At 39.5% G+C, this 18658-nt stretch overlaps 1 protein-coding gene across 4 annotated transcripts in view; it reads left to right on the top strand.

Moving 5' to 3' along the window:
• The first annotated feature begins 221 nt into the window (after positions 1 to 221).
• Positions 222 to 18658, top strand: part of PLCL2 (phospholipase C like 2) — a 107590-nt gene continuing 89153 nt past the window's right edge. For all 4 annotated transcript variants that reach the window (XR_012041154.1, XR_012041155.1, XM_072854023.1 and 1 more), the window contains exons 1-2: positions 222 to 506; positions 1282 to 1818. Coding sequence is in view for 2 of the 4 variants with exons in the window: in XM_072854023.1 (XP_072710124.1) it covers positions 1501 to 1818 (318 nt within the window). In the remaining 2 variants the exon portion in view is untranslated. The remainder of the gene's footprint in view (positions 507 to 1281; positions 1819 to 18658) is intronic.

Below are 18658 nucleotides of genomic sequence, written 5' to 3'. Positions count from 1 at the left end.
GCCTGGGCGGAGAGGGAGCGTGTGGAGGAATCCGGCGATAACCCCGCGGCGAGGGAAGGGGCCGGCCGCCGCCGGGGCGGGCGGGCGCGGGTCCTGCCCTCCGGCGGAGCGCCCCCGAGCTGCCGGAGCGGGGTGCTGGCGGCGGGGCCGCCCAATCCGCGCGGGGCTGGCCCCTGTGATTGGCAGCGGCGGGCGGAGGGGGGGCGAGCCCGGCTCGCTCATTCTGCCTTACCCGGAGAGTTTCCTAGCGGGGGCGGCCGGGGCTGCCTCTCCTCTCGGCGCTGCTGGCATTTCCCCCCCCGGGGCTGTTGCCGAGCACTGAGCCGGGGGAGGCGGCGGCGGCAGCAGCAGAGAGCGAGGGAAGCAACCACATGAATCAGTTTCTCTCTGTATCCGGCTCCGGGCAGAGGCGGCGACCATAGCGGGGAGGAGGGGAGAGGGGGAAAAAGCGGCTACTGCAGCGGCAGCGGCAGCAGGGGGGCTCCCCTTGCCACCTTGCCGCCGAGGTGGGTAGCGGGGGCGCAGCGTGCGGGAGCGGGCCGGCTGCGGGGTGGAGGCACCGCGGGTAGCGGCTCGGGAGGGTGGGAGGGCTGGGGGTGCTGCTGCCCGGGCCGCGGCTGTAGCCGCCCTGAGGCGGCTGGATGTCGGCAGGCAGCGGGGAGAGGAGAAAAGTTGCCGATGGCGCCTGGGAGGGTGCCCCGCGGGGCGGCGGCGGTGCTCGTGTTCCGCCGCTTGTCGCCGTCGCGCGTGGCCGGAGAGGGGCTGCGGCGGGTCGTCCCCGCGGTGCGTGGGACGGGCTTTCCCCCGGGCTGGGGCCGGAGGGTTTGGGGTGTGTTGTTCTTCAAGTTCTCTTTTCGCTCCCGCTTCGTTGCTCTGCGATTGTGGGTTTCACCGTAACGGTGAAAATACCGCCATCAACGTCTCTCTTGTTTTCCTGGTTGAGCAGCCCGAGCAGCGCAGTTCCTCCGGTCCCCCCCAAACCTTCCGCCCCCCGGAGCGGGCAGCGGTCGGGGCGGGCCGGCCCCTCTCCCCCGCGGCGGGGCTGCGCTCCGTGCGCGCTCGGTTCCCGCGCGGCGCTGCTGGCGTGCTGCGCGGCCCCCCGCGGCGCTGTGCCGCACCGGACCCGCCGGGTCGCGCCTGTGCCTTGCGTGGCGCCTCGCGGAGACCCTCCCCTCCCACGCGTGTGCGTGTAGGGGAGCGCGCTGTGGGGTCACGCTCCCCCGCCCGCCGCCGCCTCGTGTGAGGGCAGGCTGTCACGTTTCGTTTCTTTTCCTTCCCCAGGTGCTGAAGGACTGGTGCTCGCCGAGACGCGGCCGAGACGTTTGTCCCCCCTCCTGGAGCTGCGCGGCCTCAGCTGCCAAATGTGCGGAGGGGAGAGACTTTTGCTCAAAATCCCCCGATCGTAAATATACAGAAAGCGGAAGAAGAGCCACCGCCGAGCAGCTGCAGGAGGAGGGGAGGGGGACAGCAATATTGTTTCTGCCGTAGGCAGGGAGGCTGATGGCGGAGTTTGGCAGCGGTGGCGGCACCGGCGGCGGGGGGCTCCCTTCCTCCCCGGGGCCGGTCCAAGGGAAGGTGGCCTTCAAGGCAGGAGATGGGGAAGGAGGAGGCGGAGGCGGCGGCGGCGGCGGGAGATCCCGCTTTGACAGTGGAGGCAGCCGGGTCTCCAACGGGGACTGTGCCCTAGCGGGAGCCGGCGAGGAACCGGGATCAGCTCCTCCTGCAAGCCCGGAGAGCAGCAGCAAAGAGAAAGGATTTTCCACCGGTCAACAACGAGAAGGCAAACCCGGCATCCCCCGGAGGAGCAGCATAATTAAGGTAAGAGCACTTGCTCCTCCCCATCGGGGTCTTGGCTCTTTCTCTGTGACAGGGAGATGCGGGCGATAGATTTGGCTCACAGAGCCTTGGCTCTAGATGAAAGGATAGGCGGCTTCCCCCCCCCCCCACCGCCCCTCCCCTGTGGTGAGGAGACTTGATTTTTCCTTCATCAAAAGTGGACAACGGTGAGAGGGTGGCTTTGTACACATCCACGCTTGGGGGTTGGGGGGGCGTGATGTTTTGAGGTTTATTGAAACAGAAGGCTCTAACTCCTGTTGGAGAAGGCGAGAGAAACTAGCTGGCTTGTGAAAAGACAACATGGGCACCAGCCTGGCAGGGAAAGACATGGATTACACGGTATCCTTGTTATTTGGGATGCACCTGTGCAGAGCAATTTTGTGGTTCCATTGGCTTGTGTGTGTGACAGGCACACAGCAGGTGATGAGAGATTCGGGATCTCATTGGGCTGGGGGTGGGAGAAGGTAGAATAGGGAGCATTTTTCTTGTTAAAAGTGACAGCTCGTTTAACAGTAGGCTGTGTTGTACTTCACCTACAGAAACATCTTTATTTATACTTAGCCCTGCATATTCTGAATGCTAATGTTGCAGCTTGAAAAGTAGGAGGAGCATCAATGGTAGAATGTAGATTAGGGAAAAAGGAATGGGAGTGTTTTTTAATACAATTATTTATACAAATACAGTTCTCTTTTCTTAAATGCACGGTTCCTGAAAGATGACACTTTGCCTTGGGTTAGCTTTCTCAACTCCAGTGTAAAGGTTGAGAGAACATAGAAAAATTACTCTATTGGTATAAGGGCTGTACTAGCCGTAAAATGAAGCACAGCTTCAAGTACTTAAGAACTGAGTTTAATCAAGATCAGCTAGATCAAAATCAAAATCAGCTAGATATTTATATGCCTCCAGAATCAGCGTATGAAGTTCTCTTGGCTGGATGATAGAAAAACACATGTGGAAATTCAAGACTAGTAGTGTATCTCAAGTTGTGTTACTGTCTCCTGGACCTTGCTATAAAAACCAAGGGGAGAGCAAGGGCAGTCAGCAGTGGAACACATTTGACAGCCTGCACCCACCCTTCCTGTTCAAGCAGTGATGTTGGGTGTGTACGTTTGTGTGTGTGTGTGTGTTAAAGAAATTATAACAATAGACAAGGGGCAACTGAGCTTGGTGTTGGAATAACTTAATATTTACTGGATTTGCCAGTGATTTTTTTTACAGGTCTCATATTCCCTAACACTGTTTTTTTTCTTCTGTGGTAGCCCAAGAAAGATACTAGCATTGTTTGCAGTGTGTATCATGCCATCATACTACTTTGTAGTGTATGATTTGATTATACAGCAACCTTCTGCCTCTCTGGGGACCAAACAAAGATACCATACCCAGGGATTCGTGATGTATTAAGATCAAGAAGCACGAGATAAGGGAATATGTTTTGGATTACATTTCATGAATACCTAAGTCAAGGTTCTTAGTTTCTACAGAAATGATGGCACTTTGGAATATAAAATTATTCAACTTTCCGGTATTATTACTGATGAATACTTTTTTGCAAATGTGAACAGTAATCTGTTTAGCTGCCAAGACCTGATTACTACAACTTTGTGTTACCGTTTGAATAATTATGACATGAGTGGAAAAATTTGACAACACTACATTTGAAGTTATGTGGTCCATATTTATTTTAGATATGACTGTTTTAATACTTCTGGGAAGAATCACTTGTCTTCGTATATAGTGAATATTCTTCTGCCTGCTTAGTTCAGCAGTTCACAGGTAGTTTGAATCTGGTTGCGTAGGTGCCTAGTTTTCGATATGAAACCTTTTGGAAAATCTGGCATGAGTAGTAAACCTTAACATGCTTCTTGTTGTCTGCTCTTGAGAGCAAAAGTCTGTAAAACAGAGTGGAAAAAGTAAAATGTAATCTATTTTTGGAAAATGTTCCTGGAGTTTTAAATAACCTAAATCAATGATGTAAAACGGCTCTTAAAGAATATATGGAGTAACCTCAGGAAAAACAGGTCTGTGCCATGCAGATGCAGATTTCATACCTTCATGCAAAACACAACATTGTTAGTTGATCTGTAAAATGCATGTTTATGGAATATCTAGTACTTCAAATGTTTTTCCTGCCGATTACTGTGTAGGCTTTCGGGTCTCAAACAGAAAATGGATGTTTGAATAATAGTTACAGTTGAGACTAAATTCTTTAGAACCGCATGTTTGTGCATGAAAATTAGGAGCACAGAAATGTATTTTATTTTGGTTTTGGTCTGTGCTTCCAGTGGTTGTCTATTTTCATAATTCTTCTCAGAGCAGTTGCTGCCTTTTTTCCCTTTCCTTTTTTACGTGCAGTCTCTGTTCTTTCTCTTTTTTCACTGGTTCCATATTTTTTTCTTTCTATATTTATTTTGTGCACCTGCATAATTTTGACTTTGTTTCTTGTTTGGTACAAGAGGATATACTCTTCGAGGTTGAAGTGTCATCTAGGATGATGACAGGTGGTAGGGCCACTACTACTGGAAAAACTAATACGATCTTCATACCATGGTAGTTTACTTGGCCTTTCACTCTTGTATATAAGCTGCCTTTAGGCTGAAAGTGTTAAAGGTTGTATCCTTCATTTGTAGCGATTTTTATGGAATAGCCTATTTCATTGCTTACCTTTGCTGAACCAAACTTGAGGGCTAGGGACTGTATATCTGTGTTTACAGAGACTGTTCCACTTTCTATTTCTTACTTTCTGTATTTATGAGATTCTGATTTTTCAGAGGTGATAGTCATGACACATTGTGCATTCATGGGATTTAGGCTCTTCAGATACGTGATTTGTGAACCAATTTATGTACTGCTTATTTGTATGTAGTGGGTTTTTTTGGTCACTATTTTGTTTTTCCATAATATTTTCCTTGGTGGAACTAGCTATGGTTTCCTAGAATGTAATTTCCTACAACAGTTCATTTAATATTCTGTAAAATGAATTTATGGTGAGTCCATCTTGCAGTTCAAAGTGGATTTAAGCATGCTGTGAACTTCTTCTCTTAGGTGCTCTGACAGTCGGCAGTGGGCTTGCTTTATTTTTGTGTGAGGTTCCTCTGCATCTTTCTTAAAGAGGCTTTGAGGTGGTAGGAGTTTGAGAATCTTTAACGTGGCAAATGACTTGTGTATATTTTTCCTCAGAGCTGCTTGCTTGCAGGGGTCTCCAGTAAATGCTTACGAAACCTCACAGTTTGTCAGAACTATAGACCTAGACAGAAAGAGATCCAGTGGGATAAATATGTCTTTATTAGAAGAGATGTTACAGTGATAAAATGAGAAGAGATACACTTAGGAGAGACTGCAGTTATTTAGGAAGACAACAAAGAGAAATAAATGGAGAAAGGTGGCTTGGCATTGTGTGAGCAGGAGTGTTCTTATCAACATGTGTCTGGAAGCAAAGTCCAGGGTTTTTTTTTTTTTGCATATAGTAATACTGATCTTAGTGTCAATACGTTTCTTGGCCGATAACTTAAACAAATTTGTATCTCCCTTTTTTATTCTGGGTCTAAACTCAAGCTTTCATTTTGTAAAGTCATGCACTTCCTGAGCATTGGCAACTCCTAAGTTTCAAAGTCTGTGAGAAGAGAGGAATCAAATTTAGCAGGTAGATATTCTAGGGTATAATTTTCAGCAGAGCTTTGCTTTTGAAACTAAACATTCTTATATCTGTGTCTTTCTGTGACTGGGGAGTTCTACAGCATGTGCATCAAGATCTTCTTTTTTCTTATTAAAATGCCAGCATATGTTACTATCTCGTTCAGTCTTTTATGATGTCTAGTTCATACTGTATACCTGTTTGTATCAGGTGTACAAAATATGAAATATGGAGAATGTTATGCAGGATTTTCTACCACTGTGATTGTTTTAAAAGCTTTAATAAACCCTTTTGCATTCATGGTAAACTGTAACGTAGTATTTTCAGTAGATCTAGGTTCTCTGCAGTCCTAAATTACCTTAGCCACAGTGGCGTGTTAGCAAGTCTTCATGGAGACCCAGGAATAGATCAGCTTTCACCTGAAAGGATATAAAGGAGTTAGGTTGCTGGAATCAGTTTAAAGTATATGAAATTACCTGATTTTTCAGTCATCTTTCATATTGGGAAGGAAAACTGTGTAGTGACACTGTTGAGATAACGTGTGTGTGTATATATATATATATGCATTTATGCCCAAGTAGCTTTGCAATGTGCTGGACATTTTCAAGTAAACTTGATTGAGCAGTCACAGGCTCAAAGATGCTAAGGCTCCTTAAGTTCAAAGAAAACAGCCATATAGAGGAAAGGAGGAGAAAACTAGCATGTATGTACTTTCTCCATGCCCTTTCCCCTTGGAAACAAAAAAGATATGGTATGAGCTGAATTATTCCTAGTTACAGAAGATCCGCGTGGAAGAAAGACATGAATGTCCCAACAATAGGAGATATTTTGCTCAGAATGCACATGCTAATTGACACCAAAATTTACACCAATGCTAACTGACACCAAAATTGACACCACAAAAAAGCATATCTTTAGGAAACAAGGCTGTGATCGTTGAGCTACTCCTACGTCTTCCCTTGGGCAGGCTTTCAACTAGACAACCAAAGTGTAGATTTTTCTGAGGAGCTGTTTCTGGATTTGTTTTGTTTGTTTGCTTCTTAGTTTCTTCTTGCTGATTTATTGTAGATCTATCTCATCTCTTTGGTTTGTCAGGTAGTACGAGAGATCTGAATGGCTAACTGCAGCTTCATAAATCCTGGAGTTTTCTTTTAGAGGATACTTTCTCTTTGAGTTGTTGGACTCTCAGCTAGACTATAGAAGGTTACCAGCACCTATCAGTATTTATATTCCTCCTTTTTCATCCTCTACTACTTATTGGGTACTGGCTTTCTAATTTTAAAAAACATAATCTATATTTTAAAACAATACTTAACACCATATAGTAGCTCTCCCTAAATCATGTCTTCTGTCATACAAAAGCTGTATACCTTAGGTATTTGCATGTAGTATAGTATATATACATTAGACATATATAATCAGGCATTTTACTACTTGTTAACAGTGACACTGGACTGGGATATGTGTTATGTCACAGCCACTGAGTATGTTGTGCATTGCATTTGGTATATATTTTTATTTGCATTAGTACTTTCTATAGACCACAGTAATCAAAATTTTATTTGGATATATGTAATACTATTAAAAAAAAGAAACAAAAGGTGTTTGTGAAAACAGATACATGACAGTATTCACTTTACCCAAGTTCAGCATGTAATTTAGTTAGCTTACTTACTATAGCCCATGAAGAGAAAGTATTTTTTCCAAAAGATGACTTGGAACGGGAGCTTAATTTGGATGAATTTAGCTTCTCTCAGTTCTCTTCTGGAAGAGTTTATCTGCCTATTTCTGTTGACTGAGTAAAGAGCTTGGCTAGTGTGAATAATAGCAACTCCTTTACCCCCTCCACCCCCAAATCCTTAGAATATCCACAAAACATGTTCAGTCTGTTCAGTCGTGAAAAAAAAAAACAATTAATGGAATTTAAAAATCATTATGAATACCTGATGAGGTTTTTTATGCCTATTAGCAGGCTTGATCAGACTATTAGTTTAGGGTTTTTTTTAAACTAGGAATTAGAGGAGTGGTCTCCTACCCATGGCTCACAGAAATACATTGTGCCCATGATTTGATTGCATTCATGGAAGATTAAAAAAATTAAACTGAGACTGACGGACAAGTTAATCGCATAGTTTCCCAGTCTTTGCTGGTCCATGGGTGATAATGCCATAGGTCTTTATATTATTCTGACTGACTCTATTAAAAAAAAAAAAGCTCTAAATAAAATTTGCCGATTGTGTATCTTAAGGGCCAAATGAACTTAAAATGTGCGTTACAATACTAGTATGTTGATTCTAAAATATTTATCTTTGCACACAAATTTGGGATTTTGTTCAAAATTCAGAAATCTAAATATAAATAGACTAGCAGATAGATTTCAGGGAAGAAAGATGTATAATAATTTACGTTTAACATACCTGGAGAAGAGGAAAATATGATAAAAAGCAGCAGCATATGTGCATTGAAGAATGCTTAAAAATAGAGCTGGAAGAGACCTGAAGAGGTCAGTCTACTCTGCTCCACTGCTCTGTTACAGGATCAACTGTTAATAAATGTCAGTATGATGCTCTTTGTCTTTTAATCACCTTTTGTTTGTGATCCTTCTATGCAGAACTGCTGGCTGATTATTCCTCTTTGTATATGGGCAAAAGCAATCATCTGCACAGAGATTAAAAGCTTGTACTTGTCCTACTGACCGCATTCTAATTATTTCAGATCATATCTTCAATTTGTCAGGTTCTTTCTGATTTGAACTTAACATCTAACATGCATGCAACTCTTCCATCTTCAGGTGAACAGCCAGATGTAGCTATTCTCTCATTTCCATCATACAATGAGATATGATTTTTTTTTTTCATTAAATGATTGTAGTTTATGGGTTTTAAATATAAGTTCAAATTTTATACTCCATGGTTAAACTAAAAATCAGTTATTTTTACTCTTTACCACCTGTAAACTGGGCAATATGATGTTGCAGAATCTAGTTCAGAAATATAATTTATGAGAAAATGTCTTTCCTTCTAAATATATTAAAATAATAGACAGTAAGTACAAATTTATAATATACCTACTAGATTGCAGCGGTGGCATAAAAAAGGCTGCTTTGAAAGGGGCTGGTTTGTTTGTCTTTAAGGAGAGTAAGTAGCAAGTGTCATTTTCCCTGTTTTGCGGTTGTGTTTATAAAGACTATCATTACTGTTTTACAGTCGCTTTTCACATCTGGCATGCCTTTTAAACATGGGGTAGTGCCATCACTATACTTACTTCTCCCTGTTGTAGGAGATTATGTATGGAGCGATCCTTTGGAAGGATATGTTGCCCATCTTGACTGCAGTACATCTCTTAATTTTTACTTACTAGTTACTTTTCAAGAACTGTCAGTATAGGCTCATCTATCCCTTGCTTCTGAAAATGAGCATGCCTGAGTTCACCCACCTCTTGCCTCCTAGACCTTGACCCCACAAAACGTCAGTGTTCAAGACAGTGAAGAGTGCAATATAGCACGTGACTGGAAATCAGCAGTACTGAGGATCACAGTGTTAACTGCTGCAGCCTTGGGAAAGTTAAATAGATGTGATTCATGTCTGCCTCTCGTGGGATTTCTTTTAATGTCATTTGACCCTTTGGAATAAGTAATAAAATATCCCTGAGTACTTCAGATTGTATACTGTGCTCAGGGATCTTTTCAGATCCCAAATGTTCATGTTCTGGAAATTGTAATACATAGTTCATAAGTGCAGGCAGACAGGAAGTGCCTTTAAACAAACAAACAAACATCAAAACCCTTTGGAAAAATATAAAATACAAGATATTAAGCCACATTTCCAAATTGACTGTAAAACTATTTACTTCAATAAAATAAACTTATTTGTGGGTTTTATTTTGGTATAAGAAATAGGTATCTTGCAAATATGCAGCAGATAATTGATACTAAGCATATTAGTGTCATGACTGTCCTAATACCTTTGCTAAAATTGCTGAAAATGGTTTGATATTTCTTCTAGTTTATGAGATAATCAGTATTGCAGAAGAAAAATAATTGCTGCTGTTTTGTTAGAAAGCACTTTCACAGAATTTTCAAGTTCTCTTTATGGTTGAGCTTCTGTGATTATAACTTCTTTTTTCTTTCCCTATTTTCTTTTTTTTTTTTGTCCTTTTTTCTTACCAGCGTTATTATTTTGCCTTCATTAAAAAAGGCAGAGCATTATAAGGTTCTGTGTGTGCTTTGATGTGTTGGCATCCATGTGTGTGAACATATCCTCGTCCTTTACCCCCTTTTTTGCGCAGGATAGGAGAGGAAGAATGATTGTGAAATTCTGCAGCAGCAAAACAATCTGCATGGTTTTTGTTTCGTGAAGCACCTCTTGTGATGGAAAATCCCGGATGCTTGATGTGTTTCATTACCTAGTTCCTGATGACAAAAATGTTTGACATTGTCTGTCAACGGTTTACTCTAACCACATTTCTTAAAATAAAGTGTGAATGACTGTTTATGTAAATAAAAAACCCCTTAATTTCATTGCTTAATTCTTTATATTATTAAAATGTAATTTGGACTAAAAGGACAGGAATTCAGCTCACTGTCAAAGCTTTTGTTTAGATTGTTTTCTTCCTACAAGTTATTGTTGGTGTTTTTAGGATAGGCAGTTGTTTAGGTAATTCCTGTAAACGGTACAGGAACAATTTAAAAAAAAAAAAAGGGCAAGGAAGTGACTTTAATTTTATATACTTTACCATGCTTTTTCAATTAGTAAATTAGAAGAATGAATATATTTCATGTATATATTGTAGAAAAAGTTAGTTTCTGAGTTGCTGAAATAATACTTACATTCATTGCCATATTTGTGTATTTACAAATACATACATTTTTGGTATGTAGGCAAGAGAAACTCAGAAATAGTTGGAAATAAATAACTTCAGGGAATAGCTTGAATCAACTGAAATGTATTTTGCCATTTACAGAGAATGGTCACTAAATCTTTTTTTTTTTAGATATGCTGAGAGATTGTTGCAAAAAGCATTTCCAGTCTGAATCCTAGAGTTACAGACTAATATTTATGTGAAATGAGAACATATTTAGTCATGGCACGTTACTACCACATAGTGGAGAAAGCTAGAGCAGACATAAGTAGTTTGAGTTTGGATAGCGTTATGTTTTTCTTGCTTTTGAAGAACCCCCAAGAGCATTTTATGGCTTACTGGATGTACTTTGTTTGTTAAACTCCAACTCTCCTTTATTTTCTCTTTGTTCCCCGTTGTAGCAGTTGCAGTGATGCATCTCACAAGCATTGTTTGAGGGTGACACTTGTCAGCTTTATTTGTTCCTCATCTTAAATAACACGTACCATATGCCTCACGCTTTGTCCTTCTTCAGTGAATGGCCAGCCTGATTTGGAATCTGCTCTGAGAGTGGTGGTATAGTGTGAAGGCACTGAGTGCTTTTAGTTGTGTTACCTTTTGTAGATTTAGAAGTAAGGCTGTGGAAGAAGTCGTATCATTAGTCTTTTACTATCCTGCTTAGCCTGGTTCCGGTTTGTGTCACCTTGTCTATTGCGTCACCCTGTCCGTTTGTCCTTCCCCTTCTTTGGTCTCTCCCCGTCCCTCATACAGCTTGGCCTTTCTGCTTTAGCAGCAGAGACCACAGGCTGCCCATATTCTGCTTTTCTTGAGCAGCTAGTGGAGATCCTTCTATTCCCAGCAAAGTGCTGGAACAGAGCAGAGCTCTCCATGTGGCGTCTGCAGTACTGCAATAGTTCAGGTCTGCTTGTGAATCCCCAAAAAGGAGTAACAGAAAGAGAGTACAGGTTCCAGTGCAAGGCTGTTGACCTTCACAGTGGGTTTAAGTCCCACAGGGTTTGAGGCCTGAACCTGCGATGGAGGCTGACTGCACAGCTTAGGGTAGATGCATCTGTTTCCCCCAGTCTTCAAAAGTTGCCAGCCCGTGTCAATTTAAGAAAGGCTGTCCTGGCTCAGACTGAAAGTCCATCTGGCTCATCAGCTTGCCTCCAACAGCAATGGCTATGAGATAAAAGAGTAGAAAAAGCCTCCTTTCCTGACATCTGCTCCCAGCCTTAAGTGATTTGGAGTTAAGGCATCTTTGTGTTTAATAATCCTTACAGGTTTTTTTTCCATTAATTGTCAAAGGCCAGTTTGACTTTTGTAAGCTTTTCACCACTGTAACGTCCTATGGCAGTTTCTTAACTATGTGTTGTGTGAAGAAGTCCTTTTCTGCCTGGTTTTACCTGGCAGGTACTTACTTGTTTCCCTGATAACCCCTGGTTCTTGTGTTAGAACAGATAACAAACAATGGTTTTGTACTCACTTTCTCTATTCCACAAATGAGTTGAAAGGTGTTAATCACATTTGCTTTATGTCATCTTTTTTTTTCCCCAGGCTAAAGAGTCTTAATGTATTTAGTTGTTCCACCTGTTGAAGCTTCTCTGCGCTTTTTTCATTCTGGTGCCCTTTTATGCATTTTTTCCTTCCATTTTATTAAATTTTTGCAATGTGTGACTAAAATGATATTCCAAATGTATGCCAGACAAAGGTGTAAATCCACTATGGCATAATGAAGGTTTAGCAATATTGTGATACTACATTGGAGTGTAATTTATTTATTTTTAGTGTTGTCATCATCAAAGATTTGAATGGTATCACTGTCACTAATGGGAGAGTGCTGTTAAAACCTTTTACTAAATATTTAAAATCTTCTCTTTGAAGAACTGTGTAAGAATGTCTCGGCTGGTGATGATGCTTGTGTTGGAAGTGGCTGGCATTAACATCTTTGCAGGAGACTGAAGTTCTGTTAGAAATCTTTTAACACATTATAAAGTCTTTTTATGGTACTGGTGACACAAGACATTGCCGATTAGCACATCTAGCTTCTAGCTTGACCATGTAAAATACATTTGTTTGCCCAGTAACAGAATAAAATAGCATGGACGTTGCATAAAGCTGAAAAATATAGTACTAAAAAAAGTGGTTTCATTTTATAATAAGCTGTTAAATATGAAAGAGGAAGGACCTTGTTTTTGAAAATGCAGTCTGATAGTATTTTGGATGTCCTAGATTTTTGGATTTTAAGTTTCTTGCTCAATACTCATGTTAATGGATTATTTTAGCCAATCTTTTATTTCTTTTGCTTTTATAGTGTCAGAGTGTGTCAGAGTCCAGAAGAGCCAAGAGGCATTTCTAGTCTTTAGGAAACTCACCCAAAGTCTAACAATGAGATCAGATAGCTTCCTGAAAATAGGAAAGCATCTAATGTTTCACTTCAGAGAAGAATTTGTCTGAGGATTAAAAAGGTTATTAAATGGTTACAGTAAGCAATGAAGGATAAAAATAACTAGAAGTTTTTAGGTCCCACAAGATTGGTACAACAGCATTATCTTGGAAGGAAATCCCAACACTTTGTCACTTGAGCTGTTGAAAATAGAAATGGTGTGAGGTGTCTGTTAGGATGCTCTCCTGAGTTTTTCTTAGGATTATCTCCTTTTTTTTCTCCATCGTTTTCTTTTTTTTCCTTTCTCCTTTGAGGAGGGAAATTGCTTTGTTTTCTTTTTCCCTTCTTCAGAACTTTCTGGCTACTGAAAAGGAGAGTAATCCCTATTTGCCTATTCCTTCTCAATTGGGCTGCTGTGTTGAGACAGGAGAAGACCCCTTTGTTATTCCTGAGTTCCTGAGGATTCCTGAATCCTCATGCTTTTGTGTGTCCACTTTGTGACAGAGTCCAGTGCCTGACTTATAATTTCTGAGCATCACTGTCAGCAATATTACCTTTATGTAATTCTTAAGTTTCAAAGCTTCAGATAATTCTACTGCTTGTTTTAGAATGTCTGATTACGACTTATTTTTCTTCTGTTGGAAAGTGATACACACTCAGTTGGAGTAACAGGAATAGAACGTGACATGGATTTACATTGTTTTACATGCGGAAATTAATATTTCTATCCATAAATATTGAACTTAACCTCCCAAAATAGTAGCTTAGGAGTTCCAGCCTTGCCAGGAGAAAATTTACCTTTTTTGTCCTGGTAATTGCTGATTAATTTTTATATTAACCAGAAATCATAGCTCAAATATATACTTTCAGTGTGGTTGGCTGCAGCAAATATATTTTTTTTTTCTTCCACATCTAATCCCAAATTCAATTCTGTCCTTAGTGGATATATAAAATTTACAATAATAATTTGGGGAGGGGGGAGGTAAGAGGGATAAAAAAGAGCCTTGTGATTAAAGCTTTGGCCTCTAGAAGATGATTTGCAAGATTAACCACTTGCCACAGACCTAAGAATCTGGAATTAATTTTATTAAAAAAAACCAAACCTCTAATGTTTAGATTTATAGTACAGTCTGCAAACAATCCCCGCATATATTGGAAATATTCTTAAGTGAATCATTAATTACTGAATTTATTTCAGGTCTTTTTCACTTTTTCTGGTGAATTTAGTAAAATTATATTATGAAATACCATTAACTAAATGCATCTTTTGCTGAAAAAACATACCACCCTGTGATTTAACATGGTGCCTAATGGTCCACCATGAAATAGGTTTTATATTAATTCAATAGATGCTCAGAGTACTTGATTAAGTGGTACTTGTGGCTGAGGTGATGGAGAAACAAGAGTTTTGTGATACATTCTGTTAAAATACAGCGTAGCTGTTAAATGTTTAAAAAGTTTTTGTATAAAACAAATACAACTGAAATTATTTAGTATATAAAACAGAAATGCAGAGCCAACATTATGTTTTTTTCTGTTTGGTTCAGAACCTTACCCCTATCTGCCATGTCACTAAATTTTGGAAGAGACAAAATTGGTCATAATGAAAGCTACTCCTTTTTTTTTTTTTGCTTACTACTTAAAATATTAAATACATAAAATACAGTTCTGTATTCTAGAAAGGCACACCTCATAACCCTTCCTTATTTTAAATGTGTGATCCGCACCACGTACAGTGGTTGACAGGAATAAATCATGGGCTTCTACTGCAAACTTCTGTCTGCTGCTTTGATCATAAGCCAGGTGGGCTCTTGTGTTTGTTTACTTCTTTATTCCAGGATCTTTCAAAAATGTAATACAGAGTGAGCTCTTAGTCCATTGATTAAAAATCTTACATAATTGTTAACAATGCAGTTGTATGAACCTTCCTCTTTTAACTTGCCTAGAAGACATCACTAACAAACTTCTGCAGGTCCTTGCAGGACAATGTAAACAGTATTGGTCTTGCACTGATCAGCTGATCACGCAGTTTAAAGCCCTTTGTAACCTTCCCTATCCTTGAATTCTGATTGTATTCAGGATAAAACCAGTATTATTGAATATTCCTGTCCGTGAAGTTGGCTTGCAGTAAGTCCTCATGAAAAGCAGGCTCATAAGCATAGTAGTAACTTCTTCAGCCTTATCCTTAGGCTTTTTGGGACTCCCCAGCTGAATTTTCTTTCCTTTGTTGATCCCCCAGTTGCTTTAGATAGTGCGTACTCTTTGAGATAAAGTGTATGAAGTACGTTTTGCATTCCTGTTATGTTTACCTACAGTACTGTCTAACCTTAACATTCAAATATCACAAGTCAAGTCCTCAAACTCTGATTGTCTTTAAAAATCATAAGACATGAAAATTAATATATTTGTTTCCTTTCAGTGGTCCTTTGACTTAAGCCATTCTGCATGTGCACTACATTTTCCAATTCTTGGCATAGGAATGTGTGAATACATATAGAATTCAAGTGAATTTGAAGATTCTGAGATACAAGTATCCATAAGAACTTTAAGAAAACACCAAGTATCATGAGATTTGCCATAATATTTGAAAGACCATTTGATTATTATACAGACAGCTATTATGTTGGGCAGATAACAATAGATAACAGAATATAATACTGATAAATCATTTTACTTTTTATCAATTTACATACTTGGTCTTATTATTTTGTTTCTTTTTTTTTTATTAGCAGGGTGCTAATGTATATTTTAAGTAGTTTCAAACTCTTCCTCTTAGCAAAGATTTCATGAGTTTTGTAGTTAATTGTCTAATGTTTGGTTATGTTTAGGAAGAATGTGAATTGTTCTTTAAATTGATCCTATATTTAAAGTATTTGTTTCAGCAATTTGAGAGCAATTACCATATATTTCTGAATTTTGTTAGAATAGACACCCTGCAAGCTTTATCTACCTACTGTGGTGATAACAGGAATCAGATGCTCACAAACTTTTCTGTTTAGCTGACTATTTATGAAAATTTCTCTAGAGGAAAAGAAATTAGGATAAACAGTTCTATAAAATTCTCAAAACTTATAACCAGTTACAGAAATCTGAGGACCTAAAGTATACCAGTTAAAAAAAAAAAGTTCCGATAGTTAAAAATTCTTAAAATGCTGTTCTTGACAGGCAAAACTTCAGAAAAAAGTGAGGCCTCAATTCAAAGCTCTTCATTTGTTATACTAGAAAGGGAAAAAAATACTTCTGTATTAGTTCAGGCCAGCAACTTGGCAGGAATTTAAATCTGAGTTCAAGGTTTCTGAAACCAGAGGCTTGAGAATGTTAGCAGGTTTTAGGGCTGGTAATGAAGGGGAAATACAATGGTTTCACAGATAGCTGAGATATAAATCACAGTCACAATGTTTAAAGGAGTTACTTGAAAAATGTAGAATTACATATGATAACAAACAAAGAGGTGATAACAAACAAAGTTAGTGTTGCATATGTTCCTTGTTGCTAAGTAGTAAGGCAGTTTTTGAGAGCTGGTGAAAAAAATAATGGCTTTTTGGTCGTGGGTCAGGATGAGTTTTATGCCAAGAATAACGTGACTGAATGAGGCAAAATATTTTTGAGTCCTTTACCTACAACTTTGGTAGCTCATAAATGATTTCAGTATGGTATAGCATTGTGGAAAGCTACACTTACTTGTATTTTGTGGTGGTGTGGTTTTTTTTTTCTTTCTGGGATGCCAGTTAATTTCTTGCTGGAGAGTGTCTTGGGAGATCTTATTGTGAGAGGCAGTTGTCGAGCAGCAGCAAAATCCCTCTGACTTGTCAAATCATCTTCTCTCAGCATTACAGAGTATGAAATTAATGCGACATTTCTTAACCCTCCTTATGATGGTTCTTAGTTTATAAGATTTCTTTCTTTGTATAGGTGGAATAAATTTTTGCTTTTAATGAAAGTCATGGTCATCTCAGGGAGGAAGCTGCATTTTCTCTCCAATGTTCCAGTGGGAAAACAAACAGGACTGCCATTCTTGCATGTGCTGCACTGAGGAAAGGGAGAAAGACAACACTTTAGAGAAAATAAAACATGTTTGGACTTCTGTCTTAAATTGCACTACTGCTCAGGGGTAAGAAACGTTCTCATCCAGCTATGTTTATGTAGATGATACAGGAGAATTCTTTTCACTATGTCTGTGGTCATTCTGTGCATACACTAGCTGCAGTTCTGTGAGGCAGAAATTATGCTGCTTGAAACTTCCTCATTTCCATCACTGTTGTTTTTGTAGCTTGCCAAACTCATTATTTATTTTAAACCAGCAATGAAAAGCCATTTCTCCTTGCGTCTAGGAAATCTTTGTTTTAATGTAATTTGTTACTGTAAAACATGATAAGAAAGGTACTAAAACTGTAGGAGACTTTGAATCAAAACTGTTACTGAAAAATGTACTTATCTCACATTTTACATTTTCTTTCAATATTCACAATAACTCATTGGGAGAAGGTGACACCTGCTAGAATTTTATAACCCTGTTTTGTTTATCTGTAAGAAAAAAAAAAAGTCTGGTTTTAAGCTGTAACTTCAACCATGAATACTAGAAAAATTTCAGTTTATGGGCGTCTTTTCTCCAGTTTTTCCTTGACCAAATTATTTTGAGATTCCTTACTAAAGGTATTGGTTACGCTCAACTTTTCACAATCTATTTTCCTCCAGTTATTGCAAAGCCTATTAGGGATGAGACACTTGTTTGCGCTTGTATATGATAGAGAAACAAGGTCTCAGAAATCAATGTAAGGGACAGAGCCGTGATCAAGAAAATGTTACTTAACAAATACTTTGGAAAGAAATCTGGCAGTTTTTCAAATGGAGAAGGAAATAAGCACTTGATGCAAAAAGCTGTCTTTTAAGGTGGCATCATGTAAGTCCTTCACTTTTAATTCCATCCACACATCATCTTTTTTTTTTCCTTTTTTTTTTGTTTTGTTTTTGTGTGAGACTGTGGGGAGTCTCTTCTCTGGCCTGCCTGTTACCTGAGTTCTAGTAGTTGACCTGTGTTGGTAGCTAAGAACAATGAAAAGAATAGTGTAATTTTATTTTTCTCTACTATATGCATAAAATTATTTTATTATATGTGTTTCTTCCTCTCGTAGCATGCGTGTCCATTGTGTATCATTCATGTTTTTGGAACATTTTCTTTTAAAAGGGAGTAGCATAAAGTTTTGTCATTTTCTTGGGCCAAACTTGTAAGCTTGTTCTATTTAGTTCAATGCCCAGGATTAATTGAATAGACTACTTTTATTTTGGTGGATATATGTATTTTAAGGGGAAGACAATTTACCAGGAAAACAAAATATCCTATTTAATATGAGTATCGTTGAATCAAAGTTGTGGTTTTCATGGTATTTGTTCCTGATTCATAGAATGTTCTTGATTCATAGGATTCATTTGAAGAGCCAGATGTGTGAATAAAACTACTTGCATTTCTACTTGCATTTAAAATTGTCAATATAAACTTAGAAGCAGAGAGATTTAAAATATTCCTTATTTAATTTGAGACTAATTAAAAATACTAGTTACCCTTCAGGTTTATTTTGTGGCTTGGAGATGATTAACTACACAGGAAGCGAATGTTGTGTTGCTGTGGTGTTCCAAATGGGCTAACTGCCTTCTGGTCCATAGTGATACCAGTTTGCTGTTCCAACAAGTTTGTATCGTTAAAAAAACACACCACAAAGCAGGTCAGAGCATTAAGGGAGACTGTGTATAGAAAGGGAAAGGTACAGAGTATTAGAGTTGCACATCTCTTGTGCTCTGGTTCTTCTACATCTCATTTTCCTTTACGCTTTGATACAGCCAAGGAGAAAAGAAATGAAAGCAGCTTAAAGCTACTTTATATATTCCTCTTCTCTTGGGGCCAGCCACAGATGTGGTAGTAGGATCCTTGCCATGAGTGAAAGTAGCTTCATGAGTTGTTGCAAAAGCTCTGT

The sequence above is a fragment of the Ciconia boyciana genome, chromosome 2, assembly GCF_034638445.1.
Source record: "Ciconia boyciana chromosome 2, ASM3463844v1, whole genome shotgun sequence".
NCBI lineage: Eukaryota > Metazoa > Chordata > Aves > Ciconiiformes > Ciconiidae > Ciconia > Ciconia boyciana.
The sequence above is the reverse complement of the archived record's forward strand: the minus strand, read 5'-3'. Positions and strand labels throughout refer to the sequence as shown.